The 21,512-nt window shown below is 52.8% G+C and overlaps 4 protein-coding genes and 1 non-coding gene across 5 annotated transcripts; 4 read left to right on the forward strand and 1 right to left on the reverse strand.

The window, feature by feature from the left end:
- Window positions 1-364: 364 nt before the first annotated feature.
- CLUP02_14932 (uncharacterized protein) lies at window positions 365-5,001 on the reverse strand (the record flags this gene model as incomplete). The annotated part of the gene is made up of 21 exons (XM_049293858.1): window positions 365-556; window positions 629-758; window positions 826-1,012; window positions 1,065-1,246; window positions 1,312-1,471; window positions 1,547-1,703; window positions 1,766-1,860; window positions 1,896-2,125; window positions 2,184-2,468; window positions 2,511-2,864; window positions 2,916-3,168; window positions 3,225-3,580; window positions 3,642-3,713; window positions 3,770-3,787; window positions 3,865-3,898; window positions 3,942-3,970; window positions 4,053-4,224; window positions 4,348-4,393; window positions 4,474-4,580; window positions 4,643-4,751; window positions 4,870-5,001. The coding sequence occupies 21 exons, from the start codon at window positions 4,999-5,001 to the stop codon at window positions 365-367; spliced, it is 3,300 nt and encodes a 1,099-aa protein (XP_049151004.1).
- A 1,745-nt stretch (window positions 5,002-6,746) lies between these two features.
- CLUP02_14933 (LAS seventeen-binding protein) lies at window positions 6,747-9,379 on the forward strand (the record flags this gene model as incomplete). Its single annotated transcript, XM_049293859.1, has 3 exons — window positions 6,747-6,813; window positions 6,979-7,383; window positions 7,473-9,379. 3 exons carry the CDS (start codon window positions 6,747-6,749, stop codon window positions 9,377-9,379), a joined length of 2,379 nt encoding a protein of 792 aa, XP_049151005.1.
- Window positions 9,380-10,143: 764 nt separating this feature from the next.
- CLUP02_14934 (uncharacterized protein) lies at window positions 10,144-10,518 on the forward strand (the record flags this gene model as incomplete). The annotated part of the gene is made up of 2 exons (XM_049293860.1): window positions 10,144-10,288; window positions 10,319-10,518. The coding sequence occupies 2 exons, from the start codon at window positions 10,144-10,146 to the stop codon at window positions 10,516-10,518; spliced, it is 345 nt and encodes a 114-aa protein (XP_049151006.1).
- A 21-nt stretch (window positions 10,519-10,539) lies between these two features.
- Window positions 10,540-12,788, forward strand: CLUP02_14935 (uncharacterized protein; the record flags this gene model as incomplete). Its single annotated transcript, XM_049293861.1, has 3 exons — window positions 10,540-10,834; window positions 10,900-12,679; window positions 12,743-12,788. The coding sequence occupies 3 exons, from the start codon at window positions 10,540-10,542 to the stop codon at window positions 12,786-12,788; spliced, it is 2,121 nt and encodes a 706-aa protein (XP_049151007.1).
- Window positions 12,789-17,503: 4,715 nt separating this feature from the next.
- On the forward strand, window positions 17,504-17,633 carry CLUP02_tRNA266. Its single transcript has one exon. It is a non-coding gene; the product is annotated as a tRNA-Arg (tRNA).
- Window positions 17,634-21,512: the final 3,879 nt, after the last annotated feature.

Below are 21,512 nucleotides of genomic sequence, written 5' to 3' on the forward strand. Positions count from 1 at the left end.
ACTTGATGGAAAATCCATTCGGTTCCCTTTTCTGCTCGTCAGTTGCCCCCCACAACGCACGAGGCGAGGTCGACATTTGTGGGACATCCCCGACCCCCTTCTAGGCTCACCATCCCAGATTATTCACTGAATGGACGTTTGGTAACCGTCCTTGGCACCCGGTGAATCCGACTTGAACCTCAACCAGGCAGAATGAATGGCCGCGCCAGTTGCACAGACACTTTCCCCCGGCTGCGGCCGTCCGGGCTCGCCTTGCCCTGCAAGGACGACGCAGAAGAAGAGACGTACGGAGCACAGCGTACCATTTCGAATCGGAGCCCCGACAACTTGTTAATCTAGCACACGGCTCATCTGCGCTCGAAACTCATATGGGGCACGGCGCTCGCCCTGCGTCTTGGCCCACGAATCCAATTGTCGCCCCTGAATAAAAGTCGGAGTTGGCCACAAGTCTGGTGAGTAGCCGACGCGGCGAGTCCAGACCAGAAAGAGGACCCGGCCTGTCTGTACTGTCTCCATCGTCGTGCGGTTTCCCGCATCTCCCCTGACGGCGAACATTCTTCAGTGAGTCAAATAGTGGAGGAGTGAAAGAAAACAAACCGAAACCCCTGGACAGTGCCACAGTGCTCACCGAGCTTGAGCGGGTCGTCTGAAGATTGATGGGGCTTGGTTCTCCAAGTGGCACCTTGTTCTTGAAGTTGCTCTCTCCGCTCCATCCATCTCCGGCTTCGTCTGGACAAGCGGGGATTTTCATTTCCCATCTGGAGCAACGTCCAAGGTCAATCCTGCTATTTTAAGCCTCCAAGAGGCTGGCGGTCAAGCCAAAACGGTAACCACGGCCAAGGCTTCCCACATTTGGCAGAGACAACACGCGAGATGAGTCTCGAACATCGAATTTTTGTTGACAGTCGGGAATTCTCCTTCTCTGGAACTTTTTCTAGAATAGGAAACAGCGCGGAGCCACCAAATTGACCGCACCGGTTACCAAAGATGACTGCAAACCCAGTGGATTGACCTGACACATCGTTTTGTTGACGAGATGTTAGTTGTAGCCGCTCTTCGGGCACAAGCATACGCGTCAACTATGCAGTCGTGGTCGAGGTTTGGCCTCCCAGAAACACTTCTGGTGTTGGTAATCAGTGAACAAGCTGCGGTGGGTCGAGAGACGACGTAGCGGTTCTGAACATGCATCTGATTGGTATGCTGCGAGTGGGACTGTGCTTCCGGGTGGGACTTCCTTGCTTGCATTCTGGGGTATGTGCGAAGTTTCCAGGTGGTTGGGACGAATTGATCGTCCGTATCCGCGTTCGCTACCTTGAATCCACGGCCTCGTTGATACACAATTTGGCTTCTTTGACGGAGAACACGAATATTGCCACGGCCAGCGACAAGCAATCCAAGGAACTCGCTAATTTAGCACAAAGGAACACGAAGGCCAACGGAATTTTGGCGTAATCGGAGACAACGTGGTGTGCTGATTGACGCATCAATCACCCGTTGGCATTTCATCGGCGTTGGCCACGCGCGTGCCCGTATAAACGGACTCAACCTTGGAACGCCTTGCCGTAGAAGAATCCGGAAACGTACGGGGGTTGTCGCCGGTGCTGCTGAGGCCGATCTCCCCGGAAGACAGCCCAGCAAGGCCGCCAGGTTTTGACTGCTAGTCGAACATATTCAGACCGACCAGCTAGTGCCCTCATTTCTGCCTTTTCATTCTTGCATGCCTTACGAAGTACTTCCGAACGTCTGCTCCACCCGCATGTCACACGCGTGTGAGGAGAGTGGAAGAGTTTGAACGGCTGATCGCATCGAAACCGCGAGTGACCCCGCCTGCTGCTGAATCGGCATCTTTCAATATCAATGCTGGATGATTGGCTCTTGCGTTTCGTGGAACAAACATGCGACACATAACGGCATATGAGGTGGGCAGCCGACGACGAAGGAGGCCATGCGAAGCAAATGTAGTCGATTCGTCATATCGCTGAGTAAGGAATCAATGGCCGGGTGGATGCAGACCAGAGGCGAGGTAAGAGGCCAGCTCCGAACTGCAGCAAAAGCGTCTCGTAGACGCTTGGATGCTTGCGGTGCCCGCTTCGATAAGAATGCAGGCAGTGCAATCTGCTGCACTCTTCGGGTCCAAGGGAGGGTTGAGACATTGGTGTGATAGCGTCAGATGCCAATGCTACTTCACTGCAGCGTCAGCTAGCCGGGCGCTCGGTTTGTCGAAGAGCAACCAGTCTCTTGTGGACCTGTAGTCCATAGTCGATGGAGTGGTGGGCTTCCAGGTGCCTAGGGAGATTGCTGGCCTCGATTCACGCGGGAAAGTCGGAGGCGGTAGTGGTGACCACGCTCGGGTGGAATGAAACAGTTCCCGGTTTGGTTGAAATGGTTCATTGTCGCAGTGTTTGCTTTTCTCGTTCCCCTGTGGTGGCTTGAGCCTTGAGCCCGATCTGGTTTGGAGGGTTCCTCGGCTCGTGGCCGGTCAGCACGGCTGTCGTCCTCTTGACTTTCACGAGCTAGCGCAGAGGCGATCGATGCCGCGGAGGGTGATGAGCAACGTCGACATAGCCATGCTTCCCCGCCCGCTACACGAGGGTGATAGCAGGGTTGAGTGCGAGAGCGACCCAAAAGAGAGCCAATTGATCATATGCAGCCGAGAAGGGACTGGTGACAAACCAACATTTGACTGAAGCAGGCTCTGGTTTACACATACGAGGAAATGGATTATTCGGTTGCGTCGATATTGACTTGATAGCGACGGCCATGCGTTAGCCAGGAACGCCGGATAGAATACCACACCCTTTGGTCTTTGTCGAAAGGCCGTCTGTATGCTTCTGTCAGGTTCGGCAACGTTGAGCTGAGGTGGGCTTGGTGGGACGAAGAGACATCTTGAGGCGGGCCAGAGCTAGGGCCTCCACTCTCTTCTAGAGGTTGCCTGTGTCATGTACGCATACGGATAGTGTGGGTGGTGTGTGATATCAATACTCTGGATGACGGCGGCGATAGCGACGGAGCAAGAAGTACTCGATACATAGTACCCAGCTGACGTTGGCTGGCAGCACGAATCGACCGAAGTGTACGACGAGCGGTGGGGTGATGGGGCGATCTGAACTTGTAAAGAGTCGGATGGGCCAAGCGATAAACGGAGCACATTCCTTCGGACATTTGCTGCTGGTCTTTGGTTGCAGAAGTCACTGCATCTACCTAGGCAAGGTACTGCAGCAAACCGGGCCCCTCAAAGTCAAAGACGACTGTGCCGGTGGGTGCGCAGTCGGAACTTGGAACATGGGGTTCGCAGGTGCTGTTGGAGCGGAAGGTCGTGAGAGGTACGCTTACACACTTGGGACGGTAGGTAGTATTGCTGTTGGGGTCGAAACTTGAAAGACGTTGATGAGTAAGAATCAGAGACTGGAAGAGAGCGACGCCGAGAGACAACGGAGAGACATGGAAAATAAAATCCCAACGCCCATTGGAGAGACACAAGGCAAAGACGGGGAATGGGCAAAGAAGAAGCCATTGGACTTCGTGGCTGCTGTCGATGGCATGCGCCAAAATGGGGGGGCAACTTCCTTTTTTCCCCCTTCTGCTAAGACGTGTGTTTGCTTTTCCCATCTTTTGGGGCAAGAACCACCACCATCTCAGACAAGAACGAAAAGGCAAGCGCCAGGTACAACACGTGAGGCACGGCATCTACTTGCCGATCTTTTGTTCTTGCCCTGAATGTCTCGAGGCAGGTATCTTTCCCCCTCCCTATATTCTTCTCTCTTTGCACAGATTGACATCTTGAACACTGGATTGAACAGAACTCAGGCGTGGATATGGAGTTGCGCTCTATTCCTTTCCTCGGGCAGCGGCCTACACGCTTACAGGAAATACACACCATTACCCAAGTTCCCACCGACTCAGGTAGTTATGGTAGTGTAGTGTAGTGCACCACTGCTAACAGCATGGTTCGCCCGAAGCATGGATCAGGCTGCATGTCAAGGCGAGTCAAGAGTCAAGATGAGTGGGATCGCCAACGCCATCAGCGTCCGTGTGCCTGCTTGCGCCCAGACCCTTTTCCATTCTTTTTCTTTGCGTGCATGTCTTGGATTGGGGGTGCATTTTGCTGCACGCTCTGGGCAACGGACGACGGGCGGGCGAATGGGACAATCAGGGTTCCGAGAAGGGGTCTGACTCTGTTGAAGGGTAATGGAGTTTGCTGCGAGATTACGGACGCCGACTGGACTGGAGCTCAGGCTCGCAACGAAATGACAAGGTTTCATCTCAATATGCTTTGGGAGGAGGAGTTTCTCTCCCTGCGCTTACTCTTTACCCTAAGCGTGCCAGGAAACCTTTTGATGGTCTCACCCAATGGGGGCGGCGATGCAGGCAAATGCGCTTTGAATTGAAGACACTGGCACTTCAAGCGTAGCGGCCATGCAGCCCGAGCAAGCAAGCTATGCAAGCCAAAGCTAGTCGTGTCTTTGAACGTACTTGATCGGGGACGTTGGTTAGATTGTCTCTATAGTGTCTTTTCTTCCTTTCTTTCTTGTTGTTGCTCGCCTTGGCTGTGGCGGCGGCGGCGGTGGATGAGTGGGCGGCTGCCATGCTTGCTTCCTCTTCAATATTCTTTATCAATATTTTTTTTCTCCCTTGGGTTCACTAGCATGGTTTCCAGTCTCTGTCTCTTCCATCTTCTCGAGGTCGCGATCTGCATGTCGAATCGAGTCGCCGAGGCCGCGTTTGAGTGACGCATATTGGGTATTTGATTCCTGCCTGTGATGCAGTGCGTGCTTCAGCTGTTGCCAGCGTAACGTATGGGTTCATCTTCGTACATACGTACTACAGGGCATACAACACATCTCATATCATAGCTACGTTTGGACTCACCCTCATGCAGTAATGGAAACAGGCATGGCCCGTCAGCAAAGTGCTCCATGCTTGCCGAGAGGTTCCGGGCTGCTGCTTGCACGTTTCTATACAATCCGCTATATCGCCCCCAAGCTCGGTCAAGCACTGCATAGTTTGCTCCTCTTCCCCTCACATCACATCACATCTCGATGTCCAGTGGCCCGTCTGAGTGGGAGGAAGCAACTTAGTCACGCTAGCCTGGTGCCAGATGTGGACGGTGTTGTCATCCTTCAATGCATGCACTTTGCTGTCAGTCCCGTTGTAGCCAAGTTCGCTCCCACTGCTCCAAGGTCAGGCTGCAGACCGTGGAGCTACCGGCAAGTGAAGGCTGCCCGAGCTGCAGCGCTGATGAAAACCCCCGGCCAAGGAACGTAGGTAAGTACCTGACGCAGTGTGCTCTGTCTTAGTCCCGCGTACGGATACCGGTACCTAACTCATCATCGACGTGAGTATGTTTGTCGTGGGCTGCACTACTTCGTGTAGTGCCTGCCTGATCATTTTGAGGAATTCGTACGCACCTCAGCGTCTAAGGTGCGAATACGTATTGAGTCCCAAGTTTCGGTACCTACGGATTCAGTCGGCGGTTAGGTTGCGAATACCTCAGCTGAGAGTTTGGCTCCGCCTCAGGTTGACGTACCCTGGGACATGTGCAAACCTGAAAGGCATCAGATACCTAAAGCATGCGCTGAATCGGGCCAGACTTTTGGGTCAGTTGCTCACCCAATTTTCTCAATCTTCTTCTCACCTTACCTGATTCGAGTCTACCAACGTATGCCGCGATGTATGCCCGCACTGCCAAGTATGAATGTACCTTACTTGATGAGGTGGTAGGTGACAGGTACAAACATCTCCCAGTTGTGAATCGTGTGAAAAACACGTGTGGTCACCCTTACCTCAGAGACTTCACCCTTTTGCATCCCGCCATCTTCCCGCTGCCGTAGAGGTCCCCTGACCCCAATCTCAGTCATCGCATCATCCTCTCTGCGCACGAGGCAACACCTAATTACTCAACGCAGGGCAAAACAGACACTTCTGCTTTTGAATAAGGTTACCAGGTCACTACACAGTAAGTACGTATGGAAACAGATAGACAGTGGAGGTACCTTGTCAAACTTACAGCACCTCAATGTCCCGGGCTTGTCTGGCTGAGTTCATCTAGCGGCCCATTCTGGCTGAGAATGAGAACCTGAACTGCCCGATCTCATTACGGATACTCGCCTCATCCTCTACGCCATTTCTCTCATGTTGTGAAGCGCGTCTCTTGCCTCCACCGGGCGCTTTCTCCGGAATCCTGACGGCCCCGGGTCTGCCGTTCAAGTAGTCCAAGACTCACCAAAGCCTGCGAACCGCTAGGTCTTGTTTCTGGTCTTAGGAACTTGGTCTTGTCTTGTCTTGTCTGATTTGGTCTGGTCTGGTCTGGTGTAAAAAAACAAAATGCTGGTCCTGGGACCGAGCAAGCCATGGCCCATCTGGCCCGGCGCCGTCCACGAACAAGGGTGACAGGGATCATTCGTCTCTTGTCATCCTCGTCGCCCACGTCACCTGCGCGCAACCACTTTCAGACCTTTCCTTTTTCCCTCCCGCCATTCTCTCTGTCTCTCTCTCTCTGAAGTCTGTCAAGGCCTCTCCCGTCCCCTCCCTTGTCGGCAAACCACGCCCCTCTCTCAAGGACCCAAGCAGCAAAATTCCGCCCACCCCGTCTGCAACCACACACACCCACTTGCTCCCCGCTTGGCCCGCAACCTACACACGTTCCCACACACCCACGAGTCCACGACACCCCCCTCCCCTTCCCATCTCAAGTTCCCGCTGCATTTTGGGTGGTGAACCGTGAGTCTGCCGCTGCTACAAACCGTATGCCATCCGCTGTCGCTCCTGCGCTGCACCTTGCAAAAATCGCTGCTTCGCCCGGCCTTTCGCAAAGTGGAGGAGGCTGAGTTGACCCCAGTGGACCTGGACTGATCCTGTCTAACAAAGCCCAATTCGTCCCCCAATCTCTCATCTGCCTTTTATTTCCTGCTTCTTCAACTTCTTCCCATACCGGCGGGATCTAGTGAGAGCTGGAGTTTCTGGGTGTTTGTGAATGAGCAACACCGCAGAATACCTTGACGCATGTCGCTGCGTTCGTACCCCCGTCTTCATCCGCGAACGGGGACAGGAAGACATCACCAACACCCATAATAAGCCTACCACCGCCAATCTGGGCCACGAACACCATGCAACGAGTTTCGAGCTTTCTCCCATCCTGGGAAGCCAGGAGGCGGACCAGCAACGCCAGCACCACAAGTAATGGCCGAAGCAGTGTGGTCACCGCAAGCAGTATCAAATCTCCTCTCGACAAGGTCTTTCGCTGGTCCAGCAAGCCTCCTGCGCCGCTTACCACCAACGCCCTCGTCTCAGCGACAACGTCACGAATTGGTCGGGAGGCTTTCTGGCCCGCTACCCTCGATGCCGAATGCGAGCGCGCCGCTCGCATATTGAAGTCATTTTGTTGTGAGTATGCTTTGGCGAGATTCACGATATTGCTGAAGCTCGACCGCATCATGCCGCGATTCCTCACTAACACCAATGTGCTCGTTTAGCCGACGGATTCCTCGCACCTTTGGACGACCAGCCGAGTAGCGATCCCAACGCCGAACCAAAAACTCCAGCACGGATTTTCAAAAAGATCCCCTCCCGTATCCTGCAAAATGCAGCAGGTATCGCCATTTTCACCTGCATGCGATCCGGCCTGTGGATGACCGGATCAGGCGGTTCAGGCATCCTTATTGCTCGAAAAGCTGACGGCACCTGGTCGCCACCTTCGGGCATCCTACTCCACACGCCTTCACTAAGCTTTATTATGGGCATTGACATTTACGACTGTGTCCTGGTAATCAACAACATTGCCGCCCTCGAATCATTAATAACTAAACCAACTCTGACTTTGGGAGAGGACATCGGCCTCACTTGTGGACCGCTGGTTCCACTGGAATCTACAGAGGTCGACAGCCGGTGGAAGGACCTCGACAACACCGTTCTGACATACATGAAGGCGAGAGGACAGACTCAGAACGTTAACTTGAATGGCTGTATCTTGACGGAACGAGCCAACGAAAATGAGAGATTCTACGGTGGCAACGTAACAGCGATGGACGTGGTTGCAGGCAATGTGTCGAGGCACGTGGAGGAGACACGCCCTCTGTTCGAAGTCATTAAGGAGGCGGAAGGAAGGATCGATGCCGACCAAGCCATCCTCAAGAAGCTTTCGGCACTGCCAGCACCAGGAGACGCCATGATAGAAACGCCTAGGAGCTCGCCAGCATCACCCAAGACTCCTTTCGGCATCCCCAACACTGAGGACCCTGACCCTTTCGGTGTCTTGGCTCTGGAGATGGCAGGACTAGAGATTCGAGAGGCTGGCACACGCCTCCGACCTACGAGCAACCAGTTCGAATTCCACCCTGTTCCCTCAAGCCCGGCATTCTCAAAGTTCAGGCAGAGCGGCGAGACTTTCACGACAAAGAGTAACCGAGGGAGCCTGATGTCTACCAAAACCAGCCGCACTAAGATGTCCGAGGCTTGGACACAATCAAACCAGACAGGAACGCCATTCACCTCACCTAGCCAGAGCCAGAGCCAGAGCGAAGATGGCGCTTCCATTAATAGCCTCCCCGTTCTGAAGGAGCCAGAGGAAGAGGAGGAGCCTGAGGAGGTTGACTACACCAAGATTGACTTGACTCCGTTGAGGCAAATTAGCGGAAGCCATTCGATCGAAGGAACCGTCATGACTGACAGCGATGACCACCTGCGCACCGATGTCAGCACTATGGATGACGCCGCTACCAAGGCTTCCAGCATCTACACAAAGGACGATGCTAGCATCATCTCCAGAAACGACGACGATAAGGAGGATATCCAGAAGGATGAGCCAAACGTCGATGCTGATGATGAGGAGGATGAGGAAGAAGACGACGACTTCGAAGAGCCTGTTATCTTCGAGGTTGCAGCTGTTCAGCCTGCTGCAGTCGTCATGGCTGCCCCTATTCACGCCAAGGGCGCTTTGGTTACCATCCCCAAAAGAATCCCTCCTCCTCTGCCTGCCAGAAGCCCCATGAGAACCTCTCGGGCCAGCAAGAGCGACATCGGAGACGTCAGCCATCTTCACAGCCCCATGCAGGCCTCTTTCACCCTCTCGCCGAGACAATCCATCGATTCAGCCTCTATCCGAAGCGGTATGGACAATATTCCATCGATTCAAGAAACGGCCCCGGATGTTTTCGAGGATGAGAAGAAGACAACAGAGTCTGCATTGACTGAGAGGTCACAAACAGAGGATGTGTCTTCCCTTCAAACCCCTACAATCCAGGAGCCTGAGCAGGCGACGCCCATGGCACCTGGAGCCTTCCCGGATGAGGAAGATTTCATGAACCCCTTGGGTACATCCCTGAGGGAAACTACAAGCTTTGAGTCGAGACACATCACTTCCCAGACAGTCAATGTCGCATGATACCATTCTTTTTTCTTTTTGTTTATTTCTAGTCATTTCAGCGACACAGGCGCCATGGCACCTTTTGGGGGTCCTTCAGGTGTCACATTCATCACTCAAGATGTGTACCAGGCGTTTGGGACATTTTGGGACTGGAATCCTCGGTTAAGGATACCACACAGTTTATAAATCACGACCAACTTTATGACAGGCAAAAGGCGTTTATGGGTGTACAGAACAAATAGGCCGGCAAAAGGAGGCACCAACAACACCATACCATGGGGAAGGCCAGCACAGAAGTGTACCTGAGGGTCAACAAGGTCAAGAGAATTGGAGACCGGATTGTGTGTAGATATCGGGGCGATGCTTTACAGCAAACAAGGTGCTGTGAAAGAATTCAATGGAGCTGGACTGCTATAAAAGGGGTGCCCCTGGTCACCTAGGACAGATAGCCTAGTCTTCGACTTATTGCCTAAAGATAATGATCAATCATTCAGACCAATCTGACTAGCCGTGATTCCAGATCTCACACTCGCATTGTGAAGTCACATGTTTACATGCCTTGCGTACAAAGGTGAAGCCGTTCATGAAGGTGAAGTCGGCAGAGCTCGAGGCAAAGGGCCGGGTGCCTTTCTCTGCCTAGGTGGTCCGTTTGGGTGGTGGTTTGCTCCATGCCCTGTTTTGACCTCAATCCCTTCTTTTCCATTAACGCTTTGAGATTTGCGGAATTATCATCAACCTCTTTCTCCTCACACACAAACATCACAACCCCAACATATCTCAAGATGAGAATCAACTCAGACACCAAAGTGGGATGTGCCTGCAATGGCTGCAGAGCTCGGAGAAACAATGATGCGATGTCTGTGGCTCGGACCATCCATGGTACCTTCCCAGCCAGTTCCAGCTTTGGCTGTGGCAGTGGCAGCCCAGGTGCCAACAGCAGCAGCAGCAGCAGCAGCAGCAGAAGCAGCAACAGCGATAGCGACTCTGAGCACGTCGCCAATTCTTACGCGACTCGACTTCGTCCGCGCCCTCGCCAGCCCACGATTCTTATTACCCCCACGAAGACTCCGAGAAAAGGCGCTGCCAAAACCCCGCGCACGCCAGGAAACTCCGCGCACAACAACGACAACTTGACGGACACTCCCAGCGGTGCTTAGAAAGCTTCGCGCGCCGGCAAAATGTCGACTCAGACGGGCAAGTTCCGCGAGGACCAGGTCCTCATCATCTGTCCCGGCAGCAAGACCACCATGGCCCAGCTGGGATGCGGCGAGCTCACCCCGCCCGTCCATCGTATCCCGACACGCATGTTCAAGGACGCTGAGACGGACGAGTGGCGGCCCTTTCACACCTTTAAGCGCAAGAAGGCCAATGCCAATGTCGCGCTTGCCATCGATGGCCCGCGGACCGACGATGATGACTACGAGTGGGTTGAGGATACCGACTCGGACGAAGGAGCTGTCTACCCTATGCAAGGTGCGATTTTTCGGTTGCTACTGCTCCTTTTCACGTTTGGGCTGCTAATTGATGTCTTATAATAGGCGGTCGCATTGTTAATATGGAGGCGTTCCTGGCGTTCCTTGACCATGTTCACAGCATGCTCACCACCACCTACCACAATACCCCAATCATGCTCATGGCCTCGCCTCAATGGTGCCGCCCCGACACCGAGACGATCGCGCGCTATATCTTCGAAAAGACTCGCACCCCTTCCCTCTGCATGATCCACAGCGGTATCGCTACCCAGTACGGCCTCAAGTGGCCCAGTCTCACTGTGGTGGATATTGGTTACGAAAAGGTCGACGTCACATGTATACACGACGGCCGCGTGGTCAATCATGGAGAGCTCGGTTCCCCGACCCCGGAGCGCTTCATCTCGGGCGGAGACATGTTCACGCGCAAGCTCCTTGAGAAGCTCAAGGACAAGGACTTCAAATACGACATGGCGGAGCAGCTGAAGAAGAGCCACATCTGCGAGGTGCTACCATATGCGCCAAACAGCTCTATTCTCATGGATCTCCCGACAGCTCAGACGGCAGGAGCCCCTGCCAGCGCACCTGTTGCCGAGGCGGCTCCTCCTGCCGCACCGACTGCGCAACCGATTGTTCCTGCCGCCGAGGAGGAGATTGAGGAGAAGGCGGCCGAGGAGGGTGTTCTCGATGTGGCGTCCATTGTGACGAGCGGAAATGCACGTGAGTTCCTCGCCAAGAAGGAGAAGGAGAAACAAAAGGGTGGCAGAAAAGCCAAGACTACTCAGGAAGCCGAGGCTGCGAAGCCGGTTCGTCTGCCCAACTCCAAGAGAACTCACAACACCTTCCACTTCGAAGAGGTCGTCATGGAGGAGGTTCAGCCGCCCAAACCAGAGACCAAGGAAGAGTCCAAGAAAGAAGAGGCGGGTGGCGCGACTGAGTCCAAGGACGTTGAGATGACGGATGACACCAAGCCCGCCGATGCGACAGTTCCTGCTACCGCCGAGAGCGGCGTCAAGCCCTTTGAGTCTTCGGCTCCGGCAGCGGTAACGGATGGTGCAGCTCCCGCTCCCGCCCCAGTCACGGCTCCCGAGACGAATGGCACAAACGGCCATTCCGCTACGATCCCTGCAGAGGCCTCTCCCGCCACCAACGGTGCTCCTCAGATGCAGGCCAAGCGCATCCGCCGCGATATTGAGGTCGGTCTCGAGCGCTTCACTTTTGCTGACCGTGGCGAGATCGACCGCATCGTAACCACAATCTACCGCACTATCCAAGGCATCGACGACATGTACATGCGCCCTCCGTGCTGGGACAACCTTGTCTTCGTCGGCAATGGCGCTCGCCTCCGTGGTTTGAAGGACAACATTGTCCAGACCCTCTTGGCTCGCCACCTCATCTCTCCCAGCACGGCGACAATGTTCACCTCGGAGCTGCCGTCTAACATCGCGACTCCCACTGGCACCGGTGCACAGACTCCTACGGGCTCTTTCACGGGCGCCCCACACCAGCTCCCTGCTAATGCCGCCGCCGGCTCCTCGGGCGTCAACCCCCTGCTTCAGGCCGCGACCACGGCTTCCGCTCAGCACCAGGGCACTCCGGGTCCCAGCGGTGATGCCGGTCCTAACGGTACTCACTCCGTTGCGGGCCATCACTTCCACAGCCAGACGCCCACGAGTATCAAGCTGGCGACGCTGCCCACCTACCTCAGCGAGTGGAACAAGAACGGCTTCGAGGAGGCCATGTTCCTGGGAGCGCAGGTTGCTGCGCGCATCGCTTTCTGCCAGCACAATCTCGATATGGCCGGTCTCGAGGCTCAGCGTCAAGCCAGCCTAAGCAGAGTCGACTATAAGTATGTTTCCTCTCCATTACCTTCACTATCCGTATCATTGTAGCTTTGCTAACTTTTCCGTAGCGAGCTTGGCCCCAAGGGCATTCGCACCCACTCCATGCTCAAGTAGTTCCAAGATTTGGCCTGCGCGAACACGGCGACGACTGGTTTCTGGTTTCATCAAGTCCTTCAGGGGGGTTAGATTGCCCTTCCTGAACGACTACGGCGGCAACAGCGCAGGCATGGGAATTATGTCAGGTTGTGACATTGACCGCCTCTTGGTCCATTGTTCACGTTTCTTTTTCTGTAGCAAGGCTGCACACATTGTGTTCTGGAGTTTTAGGGACATATCAAAAAACCTCGGGGTGAGGCGTGGAGGGATGCTTTTTATTGTGTTTTTCTTGCTTGATAATGAAGAAGGGGAACGGATACCAGCACAGAGAGTGAGGGAGAGAGAAGATAGCAGGGAGGGAGGACCTGACTGCGAGCGAGCTTGCGAAGATCCCTTTGGCCTTTCGTCTAGGATGTTTTCTCGTCTGTACTATGACGAGTTGGCAGCCCGACCTGTACGATACTCTGGAAAGGATAGGTATAGAATCCTTCAGACTTTGCAATTGGTTTTGCAGTGGGCAAATTCTTCATTTGCGTGATGCTTGATTCTTGTTATCTGTTCCTGACCAAGGGAATCTGCGTATCGTCGAGTAATTTCGATCCTAGCTTTTATAAGACTCTTTGCTGGGTCGAAGGCAGGGGACAAGTCTGAGAGATTTTGGTCAACGACGGGATTACACTATACAAGACTGTTTCGGAATTTCGTCTGCTGCGTGAACACACTTCGACGGTTCGAGCAGATGACGCTAGCCCATGACTGAATCCCGAGTGTCCGTGTTTGCCCCTGCCTCGTCGTGACGCCTTTCCTCGCGGCTCGGTTGAGGTTCTCTTGTCTCGTTTGGTGATATCTCGGCCTTTGTGTATTGGAGTAGGAAACCAACCCCCACCCCTCCACACCCACCCCTCGAGCTATCCTGAGTTCTCAGGGGGTGATGCATCCTTGTCCACTGGAACTTCGGAAGAGCGATAGAACTCACGCTCCTTTCTTTCCGGCGACCGAAGAAGAAAGGCCTTGGAGTGGTGGCGGTAATGGTGGAAGAGGGTTGTTTATGAGGACCAAAAGTCCCCCCCAAAAAGGGTTCACCAAGACGGAGAGGAAGATGGTTTGGCCTTGGGAGTGACTACTCGTCTGAAGGTTGTCTAGCAGTAAGAGCTCCCGTGTAGGTTGGCGTTCGGTGGTCCTCTTTGTATAGCCATCTGGGAATCTCCTCTGTTTGAATCACGTGTGTGTTGTGGGGGTAAGAGGGAGAAGGGAATAGTTGAGGAGAAGCCAATGAGGGAGGTAATTTGTCCATGTATTTTCTCCTCTGTTCTTTTCGTACGCATGAGTTAGTTGGCGTCTCGTTCTGATTTCCTCACGGTGAAAGCTGGGTGTTTTGAAATTCGGAATTGGTGGTGACGACCAATACATGGACCGTCTCCGCGGAGGCTAACTTGTCAACTCTTGAATCCATCTCGTCGTGCCGATGAACGAAATTTCATGTGCGATTGAGACTCACCTAAGAGACTACGCTTAGAGGACAATGACGCGGGAGTAGACTGACGCGCCAGTCTGTAGATGGCGTTCTTGATATGAAAAGCTCCTGCTTTTTCTTTTTGGGGGGGGGGGGGGGGTTCATTGGGCTTGATGAGGTCTCTGTTGCAGGGTTTGGTACAATTCAGGGCAAGCTTCTATTTTGCTGAAGTGTGGTGGACGTGAATGCGAGGAAAGTCGCACCAGAGCCCTTTCCTCTCTACTTTGTGATAGAAGCCCGGGTTTGGGTGTAGATATGCTCACCGACTAGTCGAGGGACCTGGGCCTCTGGGCAAGCAGCTTTCACTGGTCCAGGTTCAGGTTGAGTCTCTGAGCGGGTTGAGCGCGATTTTAACACCTTTTCGTCTTGAGCAGGCCTTACGAGTATTTCCCCTCCCAGTGTCAAAATAGGTTAGAGGTGCAGAAGAAACTCCATGACTGACAACGGCTCCTGTGTGCGAGGTGAGGATGATCTCAGGGGCTGTAAGGAGGAGAAGATGGAAGTGATGTGTACGAAACCAGTCACGTTAGTTGTATGCCTTTTTATTTGGATAGAGTTCAAGTCCATGAATGAGAGAACGGAATTCCAGATTTGTTTGCACAGAGAATTTTCCTTCCGGGGTGGTTGTTGGGTCTCTGGGTAAAGCTACCGGCTGAGAAATCTACAAGCTCGTCCGGAGTCGAGACAAGTACGACGAAATACAAAACAAAAGGGGAGACAATCAGGTGTTTGGGGGCTTTCTTTACATGCTAGGCGGCGGCGAGGATTGTGTCTGCTCATCTCTTGGGTCTTTTGTGGGCTTTCCGGGGACTTCGTCATAGATAAATTGAAATATCTTAGATAGGTCACAGCCGGACTGTACCAAAGCTTCGATGGGCTTTTTGTATGTGTTCTTGGGAAGGCCGTATCGGAATGTCGTACCATCAAAGACCCCATGCAGTTTAAGTAGTGTGCTCTCGTGGCGATGATAAGAGGCCTGCGAGACGAAACGAAGACAGTGTTTTCTTTTGCATAGCTTGGACATACCCCCTTCTAAGACAGGCAACTAGTACTTGTACACACGTCATGCGGTGTCCGATCTCCACAAAGTGATGCCGTCGATATGCACTTACCAGTATGTAGGGACGAGGTATCAACCAAGTCGTTGACTGGCGAAAATGAAGGAGTTCTGAACCCAATTTCGAGATCTCTTCTTGACTTCTATTTTGCTCCCTTATGTATTCGAGGTATGATATTAACATTACTATTGTCTAGAATATCAACGTATGTGAGACCGCCCCAGGCCATTGGAACACAATCAAATTTGAGCCAGGAACGACTTTGCAGAAGAGGCAGCGCCAAAGATTGTCAGTAGACTGGAAACCAACCCTGAAGAAGGCAAGATTATTACTGTATGAACCTTCGTTGTCGTCCCATCGTGTGACACGAGCAATCTATGAGGTTTGTGACCAGCTCACTCTCTTATTCAATGTGGCCGGTCACGTGGGTCTTTGAGACTGCGATAGGGGAGGCTAGGTGAAATGATGTATGGGATGGACTCAGCCATCGCTTCTTTGCGGCAACAAAGTCCGCAACGATACGACCCTCATTACTGGCACTATTCGTAGGTACCAGGAACAGCGTCTGAGAAGCCAAGTTCTCACATTATGAAGCTCTGCTTGACCAACACTCCTCGTGTCGACGTTGCCCGGCCATTCACTTCTGCCCCGCGTACGTGCCTGCGACTACCATTGACGTTGACCTCACGGAGAGCTCGGAAGCTGAGATGTCACTTGTACTCCTCCTTGCGGCATTGCGTATGAGGGGAGCTGCTGGACCAAGCCGTTGTCACAACTGCTCTTACTCCATCGTCACCTCCGTCTCCCCCTCTCGGACATGGTTTCATCTTTCACACACCGAAGAGATAGACTGAATATCCCAGTGACCTTGTATCTAGCTCAATATAAAACAAAGACGGCTCGTTGGGGCAGACTCAGCTTTTCCTAGTTATTCCCATGTTAGCTCTTCGGGCTTTACAGCCTTCGTGGCTGCTTCATTTGGGATAATGTAGCACTCCCAAACGTAACTGTGGAAACCACAGGTGACTCATCACGGGATCAGCAACAAAACAACCACATACGTGTCTTTGGAACTCATCATCAAAGATTGAAGTCAAACTTTCCACATCACGGGGTTCCATCGTCTCCGTCTTCTCACACTGGAAATGCCTCTACTTGTACGTGGTTAATTGAATATCGTGATATGCGTCAGGCAAAGAGCTTTGGGTAACTGTCAACCGAGAAGAACATGCCTTTAGCGCAGTAGTCTATTAATTCTTCAGCTGGGTGGCCCGTCTCATACTCGACGTCTCGGCACCGTAGCCTTGTCTAGAGTCATCGCCGCAAACTATTTCAAGACCAATCCTCCCGGAATATCTGCAGAAACCAGCATGGATCGTGCTATGAAGGAAAGTGATTCGATTCCACAAAGCAAAATAATAGCCATCTACGCCGTAGTTCTAGCAAGATCCAACTTGAGGTTCGATGAAGACATGGAATCGTAATGAAGCCGGAGCAGCCGATATGATGACTCTGACGCGTCTTGGACCGTCGAGCGCCACCGGAGAGGGCAACCTGATGTTCTTCTTCGTCAAACACTTATGGGACTAAAGAGATAGAGCCAAATGAATCCACGCTACCAAGAGGTCTAGCCCGTTATGCTCTTCACCAGAGTTCTCATAGTTCAACACTCAGGCCATTTTCACGGGCCCATGTCTGCCGCTCTAGTCTAAGCAAAGAAGCAACGACGTGCGGTTCGAGTAGAGAGATACTAGAACCCAGTCAGAGCAAGCAATTGCAGCGTTGTCTTTTCATCCAGTCCTACCTAAGGGACCTCCCGAGTTTTGATCAAGCTACACCGACCATGATCACAGCCTCGTGATCTTCCCACACGCAACTTTCAACTTCATGTGGTTTAACTGGGACCTCAAGCCAAGACCAAAACGCACATCCTCCACGATATCCATCAAATCACCCATAACTTAAAAGCAAGCAGATCTCCATCAGAAAAGTCCACATCCCCTCCCGTCCCTCCACGGTCCAGAATCCTCCCGTGCCGGCGGCGCGCCCACCTTCGAGTCCACAAACACAAAGCCCACAAAGATCAACCCACCTCCACAAAGGGGACCACACACACACAAATCCAGATTCCGCAACAAATCTATCACGTTCCAATAACGAACGGCCGGTTGGCCCAATGGCAAGGCGTCTGACTACGACCCTTTCTACTAAATCGTGCGGCTCTGGCTGTACGAGTACATGTGGGAGAATATAGGTATCAGGAGATTCTGGGTTCGACTCCCAGGCTGGTCAATGATCTTTTGCTATTAAAACCTACTTTTATATTCGGGATATATACACATACTTCTTCACTTTTGACTTTCAATATTGATATAAAACAACGAAGAAGGTGATCATGTCTCCGTTAACCAGTCGCCCGCCTCCATCTCCATCAAACGTCACCTTCCCCCTCGTTGCTTCTTCACCAAAAACGCATCATGACCTCGTCACCCGCCAGACTCCGAATTTGCTTCCCAAGACTGCTTGCTAACTACCGTGTCACTTCTCCCTCTTTCTCCCAACCAGTCTTGGAAGTCACGAGAAACATAAGAAGAAAAAGACGCGTTGCAGAATTTTCACCAGCATTACCTTACCCCTCTTTTCCCTTGACCCCAACCCGAAGGGCGGTGGACACACGGTTTAGTCACGCGGTTTTTTCTTCTTTTTTTTTCGAGGATGAGGTAAGGCGAGGTCACGATCGTGAACCACACACACCCCTATCATATAGCCTAGTTCGTAGCAAAACACCGAGACGGCGGTCAAGAAGGGGGTGAGAGGAGACACTGAGAGAAAGGAGTCGGGTGACAAAACAGATATACATACTTCGTACACAGTTACACACTGTGAACGCTAAGTCCGTATATCCGTAATTCCACCGAGAGAGAATCTGCCTCTTGATGTTCAGTGCTCTTTACACTCAAGACTATAGAGTCCACAGAGCGCAGTTAGATACGGGGCGTTTCCGGTGATGAAAGAACACTGCTCTCAACTCTGATTTTTGGCCATATTCAAATGTCGATATCGCGATTCACACGCATAGGTTTACACACTCCCATCGAAACCCACCGTAACTTTTGTATATTCTCTGCAATGTTCGCTCAGACTCAGTTGTCAAGGACTTGAGTCGCAAAACGCAAATTCATCTCCCACAAAAGCTTCCTTACCTCTTGACCAACACTCAAATCTCCGACCAAATAACCGTTCAAGATTCCAAATGACCACCAAAGAACAGACCAAAAAGAAAAGCAACCCATCCATCTCGTCTCGTCTCGTCTCTCGTAATACCCGAGATAATACAAAAATCCTCCAATACCTGAACTAAACTCAACCGTTCACTTCCTCCGTCGTCTCGAACATGGGCGCACCCCCTCCCTTCCTTGCTCGTGACCCCGTGACCGTGCTCTCTCTCTGTGTCTTCGTCTGCTCCGGTTCATTCCCTTGCCCATGTGCTTGGCCTTGCCCCCCTTCACGCGGCAGAACACCCCCGAGACATCACCCAAGGGGCCGCGCGAAAACCCACAAAAACGCGGTCCGTCATGCAGAAACAAGCCTCAACAAGAGGCAGGGAAAAAAACATCAGACACAGGCACACACAGTTAGTTCGCTCGGTAATCGCACAGAGAGAGACTCGCAATCCAGTATGTGAGTCTCTACTCCGTACACTAGACAGAGTGCCAGAGTGCCGGAGAACCACATAATACCTCGCACGCGGCATTCCAGAATCTCAGTATCCCAGCAGCCCAGGCGCCTAGCAGAAAAAAGTGCGCCCATTTGCAACGAAAGCCGGAGAGCCTCCAGTCTTCCACATATCTTCCACATAACCTTGTCAAGTGGCGACCGCTTCTCACCTACCCACCTGTGCCACCGATTCCTATGAACACCGGGGGCCCGGTCAAAGAGCAAAGGGGCAACAACCGCCTGCGGCCCTCTGAAGGAACTACAGGCTCGCACGTTGAACTGGGGAACCTCGAATGAGGTCGGGGAATCGGCAACTGTGGTCGACGCGAGAGACCATCTCGTCGTCCGATATCCGTATGGACCTCCTCCCTTTCAGTCTCCTCCCCCGGATGTCCACAATGCAAGTGCCAGGTGCTGTTTTTTTTTGTGTGATTTTCTCATCCGGCTTGTGCCCGGTACGCGGCATGTGCGGGTCTCGAAGGCATATAGCGCGACATAGCCTCGCCTCTAGAACATTGGAAACGCTCGATCGAAGCTCTAGCGTCTGGCTTGACATATCCACGTTGTCACGGTTGTAAAAAAAAAAAAAAAATCACGAATACTACTGTGCTTTCGTCGCAAGGGGCGAAACTGGTCGTGGCAGGCGCTAGCAACGCTCATGCGGCGGAAATAGCGGATAGCAGCAACACTGAGCGCAACAAAACGCATCAGAAGACATCCTTACAGTATTACCCATCACCGACGAGTGTACGGTGTGATACGCTGTAGTTCGAAAGCGGTCTGCCCTCACCTTGAATCCCGAATTAGAAGTTCTGTTTCGAGGAGAGCCGCCGGACGTGCTGCCCTTGCTCCCTTAACCATTACTAGGGCGGTGCGCGTACTCGTCTTGCGCTCCTTGATGCGACAGAATAGGGGTTCTGTTTCGGCTAGAACAATTCATAGTCTTGTCTCTGCTGCATTCCCTCCCCCAATCCGATCGCCAGAAGCCATTCTACGTGGTTAGTTGCCAGGCCATTGCGCGTACTACGTATGTCGGCCGGGGAGTTCCCGAAACAGTCATGCCATGGCAATGCTGCGTATTGTTCACAATGTGTATCTATACGGAGTACTCTAGAGTGAACTGGGGTTCCCCTAAACAATCTCCATGTAACTCTCGTTCTTTGCACAACGCGAGGCAGGTTGGCCGGGTTTCTTGACGATAGTTTGAAGAATGCTAGAGTTCATAGACACGTGAAAGTTTGAGAGCGACTAAAACCTATGTCAAGATATGGCGGCCAATCTCGCATACGGGCATTGCGACCGGAGCTCATCTCCCAATTCATAGACGTAGTCTATCTCCTGGTTAAAAGTCCGGTAGAATGCCGCCTCCGGGTCTGTCAAGGATGGCTGTTCTTGGAGTTGCGCATTGATGGTTGCCGCAAGCGGAACCGCAATTGTCAACTACAACGAGAGGCGGAACGCGGAACGGGTGCGCTCGACCGTTGGCATCGTCTCTGTAGTTCTCAGTCGTTCATAAGGATTGTGATGGCTGCATAAAAGTCTAGACCCAAGATCACGATTACTGCTCATGACGTCAATCGGACTTGACAAGTTGCAAGACCCTCTGTCGAATTTACTTGAGTCGTGAACTGTTGGCAAATGACGCAATTGCATCTTGAGATAGATATCCGTACTGCAACGCTGCTTCCAATCTCTCACAGCTAGAAAAAAAAAGTCCGCAAGCCCTCCGCAACCCGCGGGGGACCCACCCGGAAGAGGACCGCGTCGTTGAAAAAGATTGTGATACACGGCCGTGGGATCCGGGGTTGAGGCTGGTCAGGAGTCGTCCCTTCAAAGCCGTGAGATTGGCCGACGCTGGCGAGATGAACTTGACGAAAGCTCCATGATCGGCACCCGGCCGAGATGTCATATCGAAGCATGTTGAATCAGTCGGTCCTTTAACTCAAAGACTGTCGTCATACCTAGGCTTGACTGAGTCGTGAAGGGCTTCCGAGTTGCACATCCCGGACGTGAGGCGTCCTTCAAACCACGGACCGGAGATGCTGCCTGCCATTCAAAATGATAATTTGATATTGCAGGAACATCCATCGTCGATATTGTTACGATCCCCTTGCCTGCCGAAATAGGGAGACGCATGGCTCACCTCGCCGGCAGGCTGGTTCACCTCTGCACGGTGCCCCAAAGTTGCAACACGGAATACAGATAGGGCTTGCGAATTTGCCCTCAATCTCTTAGCCATCGCAGCCACAAATGAAACAAGCAAGGCTGGAGCTGGAGACAATGACCCGAACGACAGATCAGACGAGCTGCATTCCCGACGCTTCTCGCGCCAGTTACTCGAAAAACAGGCCCCCCGACTGCCCCCCCACTTGGAGCCGGCAGAAGCCCTGCTTTTACAAGTCTGTCCCGGTGCAGGGCATAACTGCATTCTGCTTGCTGGCACAAACCCGAACC

This window comes from Colletotrichum lupini, chromosome 8 (genome assembly GCF_023278565.1).
Source record: "Colletotrichum lupini chromosome 8, complete sequence".
NCBI classification, from domain to species: domain Eukaryota; kingdom Fungi; phylum Ascomycota; class Sordariomycetes; order Glomerellales; family Glomerellaceae; genus Colletotrichum; species Colletotrichum lupini.